We start from the raw sequence: 4,683 nt of genomic DNA on the forward strand, positions 1-4,683 counted from the left end.
CCATACTTGTCTACGCTGAGGAGGAAAACAGAGTTGGTGCCAAGGTGTCCTCCACCGGGGATTCAGGGTATAAGACTGAACTAGCGAAAAGTGAAAAAGAAAAAAGTCTGTGCCCACTGTTGTCCTGCCAGCCCGCAGGTCCCCACTCTGAGACTGGGTCTTTGGGCTTCCAGCACCCATAGTGCAGTCACTAGAAAAAGAGCTTGTCTGGGGACTTCCAGGGCTCCCGGCAAGCGAGTAGAGGAGGAATGAGTGGTGAAGGGGCCGTTTTCTGTTTGTGGGTTTTTTTTTTTTCCCCTTCCTTCTGGGTCTACAATACCGGTGTGTTTGGGTTATGCCGAATACAGATGAAGTACTCCTCCGTCATTCTGTAACCCTTTGTGCCTGGCAGGGTCTCCATCTACAAGGCCACAAATATCTATTTCATATGGATTCCAAATGCCCAGTGAAGCCTGAACATTAAGGGAGGACTTGGAAAGTTCTGGAGAGGGAGTGGTGAATTATCCAGGCTCTTTCTCAAACCCCATTTCTCTGGCAGGAAGGAGAGCAGACCTGGGAAGGCAGCCCACTGGCTTCACTTCCGCACACAGTCAAAGTTGAAGAGTTGGGGATGGGGACTTCTGAGACCAGTGGGTACTACGTGGGGGGGGGGGGGGCAGGGAGGGAGAGTCACACCCTCCAGTATTGTCCAGGCTGCCTAGCTGTCATCTTAGAAAAATGCTGAATTGGCAGCATAATGACAGCAGTGAATCTGCCATTTCTTGTCTCCTCTGCCTTCACTGGGATGGAGACGGGCTTTGGAAATGGAGATCCAGAGGAAGCTGTCCTGCTACCAGTCTCCTTCCAAGTTTATTCATGATCAGCTCAATCCATGAAAGCGGTTTCTAAAGTGCTCTACAGAGCTCTAGATAGAAAATGATACTAATATGGCAACTAGTGCTGGTTATGGTGATTATTGCCACTGCCGGGATGAATGATTATGACTGGGACAAGGTCCTTTGGGTGGTGTTACCTGGTGGAATGGGCTGTAACTCTGAGCCTTGCTGACTCTCTAGGACAGATGGGATACCCAGGCTCTTCCTGAGAAATGGCCCAGGAAGAGTGTCATCTCTGAGGGCCTCTCAGCAGAGTCCTGAGCCCCCACCTGGCCCTGGCAGGATCGAGGTCTACCCAGGATACTTCCCACCGCCCCAGCCAGGGAGCTCCCTCACGGAGTAGCGCTGGTTTTGACCTTGGCCAGAACCTTCTTCTCCTTGACCCGGCGATTCTGAAACCAGATGGTGATCTGGCGCTCTGAGAGGCTGGTGGCCGCCGAGATCTTGCGCCTCTTGTCCTTAGTGATGAATTTGTTAGCTGAATACTCGCGCTCCAGCTCCCGCAACTGCCCCTTGCTGTAGGGAATGCGTTTCTTGCGGCCGCGGCGGAAGGCACAGCCATCCGGAGGGTGTTGCGCGCTAGAGTCTGCGCAGCAGGAGAGGAAGGGAGAGAAAGACAGGCTCAGACCACCGCCTGGCGCAAGCCCAGGTGCAGACCCAGGCCCCACCAGCTAAGTCATCTTGCAGGAGCACCCAGGTCATCCTACAGGCGTTCTAGTGTACTCCCGCTTCCCCTAAAGCACAGGAGGGCACCTCAGCTTCCAGCTGGTTCTCTGATCACTGCTCAGCTTTGGCAAGAGAAGCTTTCTACAGGCCACCCTCTTTCATCACTGCTCTCATGCCAGCAAACACACCATCACACATAGCCAGAGCTTTGCCCACCTTCTGCATATGTACATCCACCCTTCACATGCATTTTCCCACTCTTGGCCACTCTTGTAGAGACTACAGTCAAATTCGGTACAGAAGGGAACATGTGTCTGCCCCAACTCCCAGCACACACACGCACACACACACACACCCCTAAGTCATGGCTGTAGGAAATCTAAACTTCCCCTTGGAAACTGAAAAACACAATCTGAGAGAAGGTAAAGTGTTGTATTCTTTACAGAACATTCAATATTTCTGTTTCCACCCACCCCACCCCATTCCTACACTCAATTAATTAAGAGTTATTTTATCCTTTTGTAGAATTAAACGGGATCCTGCTTGGCAGGGACACCCTGAACCCCAAACAACAGCAAAGAGAGCCAAATTCCCCGGCATATTGAAAGGCTGGTCCCAAGGCTTCCGGGGAGATCAGGGGCCTGGTGGTCCTCGGGTTTTGGAGAGCACCCAGCTCGGGTCTCTCACACTGACCCTCTGAGGCCTCCACCCAGGCTCTCTAACTGCCAAGACCTGCCTTAAGAGTCCTAGTGGTCAAGCAAGGAGAACCAACACCTCCTCACCAGCCCCAAATCTCCCTCCACCTCTTCCCAGGCAAGTGCCAACCAAGCCTACAATCCCCTGTGCTCACCGCTGAGGGGATCCAGAGTAGTGAGCAGTTTACCTGCAAATGCCGCCTTCCAGAAGGAACCGGATGGGTTCTGTTCTCCCTGGCAGCACACCTGGCTGTTCCAGCCACCGGTGAGGGCCCAAGGCTGGTAACTGTCCACAGGCAGCAGGGAGTCGTGGCGAGGCTCCGCTGGGGTGCCGAGGGTCTGCACCACCGACACATCCAGGTAACTGGCCATAGGCTGGTAGGGTCCCGGGTACCCTGGATAGAAGGCAAACTCGGTGGGGCGGCTGGGGTACTCCTCCCCGGCCGTGGGAGTCTCCGAAGGGTAGGCGGCCAGGGTGGTCCCCTGGGCACAGGGTTTCAGTGAGCTCCGGGACACTCGGCAGGAGTAGTACCCGCCTCCAAAGTAGCCATAAGGCACCGGAGCTGGGGACGCCCCCTGGGGCACCCCGGAGCATGGGTGGCACTGCTTTGGCGGTTCCGCAGAGCCCGGCAGATCCAGGGGGGCGTAGTTGACAGCGGGCATCAGTGTAGGCGCCGCTGCTGGGTGGCTGGTCAGTGGGGAGTGGGCGACCAGATTCCGACTCCCTCCGGCTCCCAGCAAGCCTTCGATCTCCTTGGCCCCGTCCAAGGTGGCATAGTTGCCGGGCTCCATGGGGCCGAGCGTCGGCTCATGGGGTGCTGGGGGGTGGGGGATACAGGAGGCACCCAGCTCGCTCTCCCCACCCAGACCCGGGGAATCTAAAGCGTTTTAAATCGCTCCCAGCTCCCTGGGCCCCTGCATTCGCTCAGCCTGGCGGTCTTGGCCGTCTTGACGCAGGGGACGCAGGTGCCCGGGCTCGCGCGCTGATTGGCTGCGGCCTGGAGGAGGGGAGCCAATTAAAATCCTCCTGGCAGAAATTGCGAACATACTTTCTCTCTTTCTCTCTCTCCGCCTCGCTTCCTCCCCCCTCCCCTTCCCCTCCCTTCCTCCTTCTCTCTCCCTCTTTCCTCCCCCTCCCTCTCTCTCCCTCCCTTCCTCTCTCCCTCCCTCCCTCCCTCTTGGTCTTTTATTGCATTTGGAAAACAAGAAAGAGAAGAGAGGAAATGGGGTCCTTTCCCTGCTCCCCCCTCTTGGAGCAGAGCAGCTACGCGGGGGGGGGGGGGGGGGGGGAGAAATGGGAGGTGGGAGAGGTGACGCGGGGCCGGCCCCACCTCGGTTGCCTCCTCTCCCTCTCTGGCTCTCTGTCTCCTGTGCTTTGGCAGGTTTAACGAGTGAATATAAAGCTTTCCCTATAAAGTGGCCATCTCGTGGGGGGAAGGGGAGTCGGAGGTGGGGCCGGGAGGCCGCCGCGGGCCTGAAAGGGGAACCTGGGAATGCGCCTGAGCGGGAGGAGGCCGGGAAATGGGGATTAAAGGATATTTCTTTGGGCCCCGGGTTCTAGCATCCCAGTTCAGTCTAGGTGTCCCTCCCATCCCGGATGCGCAGTAATAAGTTGCTCCCAGTCCCAGGGGAGTGCCTGGGACGCCTCTTCCACAGGGACCCCAGCTACTGCCCAGAGAGCTCAGGATTTGGAGAAGGGTGGAAGCGGGGGTGGGGAACCACTCAGAACTCCCAAGAAGGAGATCTGAGAACTGGAGCCAGGACGAGCTAAATGTTCAGAGCTGAAGCAGAAATGCAGCATCTAGAGCTGGCTTGTAAAAGGGGGTCTGGGTTGCCTTTGGGGTGGGGGAGATATGGAAAGATGACACACATGACCTGTATATTCTGAGAGGCAGAGAAAGAGCCAGGGAGATGAGACCCAGGGAGTGTGGCACAAAGAGGGAAAGAGAGAAATTGAAGGAAGGGAGAGGATCTTATAAAATCCTGAAGTCCCAGTCAGAAAAGATAAACCCTTTCCTCCCTTTACTGGGATATAAGGAATTTCCAGGAAACTAGGCCTGACCCACTAGCCCTGAACTAGTTTCAGGGATTCTAGACCCCAAGAATGCGGGAGCCTGGCCTGTGTGAAGTTGCCCAGACTCTCTGCCCTTCAGTCCTTTTCCTATGTTCCAAGGGGCCCAGGAAACTCACCCTGGCCCCGGCACACTTCCATCCAAGCTGAATGTCCAGAAAGCCCAGCACCCCATCTGCTTCCTTCTGGCTTTTCAGGACCTTAGGAGGAAAAGAAGGTGGGAGAGGAGCCCCAGCCACGGAAGGAATTAACTGAGGCCCCTCTGTTGGGGCCTATTGTGCAGTGCAGAGCAGAAGACCCAAACCAGTTTATTTCCCAAATCTGTCTTCAGAGACGTTCTGTTTCCATCACTACCCCTCCCAAATCAAATCTTTCT

At 55.9% G+C, this 4,683-nt stretch overlaps 1 protein-coding gene across 1 annotated transcript; it reads right to left on the reverse strand.

The window, feature by feature from the left end:
• Positions 1-1,031: 1,031 nt before the first annotated feature.
• Positions 1,032-3,124, reverse strand: HOXB13 (homeobox B13). Its single transcript, XM_047758637.1, has 2 exons — positions 2,425-3,124; positions 1,032-1,461 (listed from the first exon to the last, which is right to left on the reverse strand). Exons 1-2 carry the CDS (start codon positions 3,026-3,028, stop codon positions 1,208-1,210), a joined length of 858 nt encoding a protein of 285 aa, XP_047614593.1. The 5' UTR covers positions 3,029-3,124; the 3' UTR covers positions 1,032-1,207.
• Between the last annotated feature and the right edge of the window lie 1,559 nt (positions 3,125-4,683).

Source organism: Phacochoerus africanus, chromosome 14 (genome assembly GCF_016906955.1).
Source record: "Phacochoerus africanus isolate WHEZ1 chromosome 14, ROS_Pafr_v1, whole genome shotgun sequence".
NCBI lineage: Eukaryota > Metazoa > Chordata > Mammalia > Artiodactyla > Suidae > Phacochoerus > Phacochoerus africanus.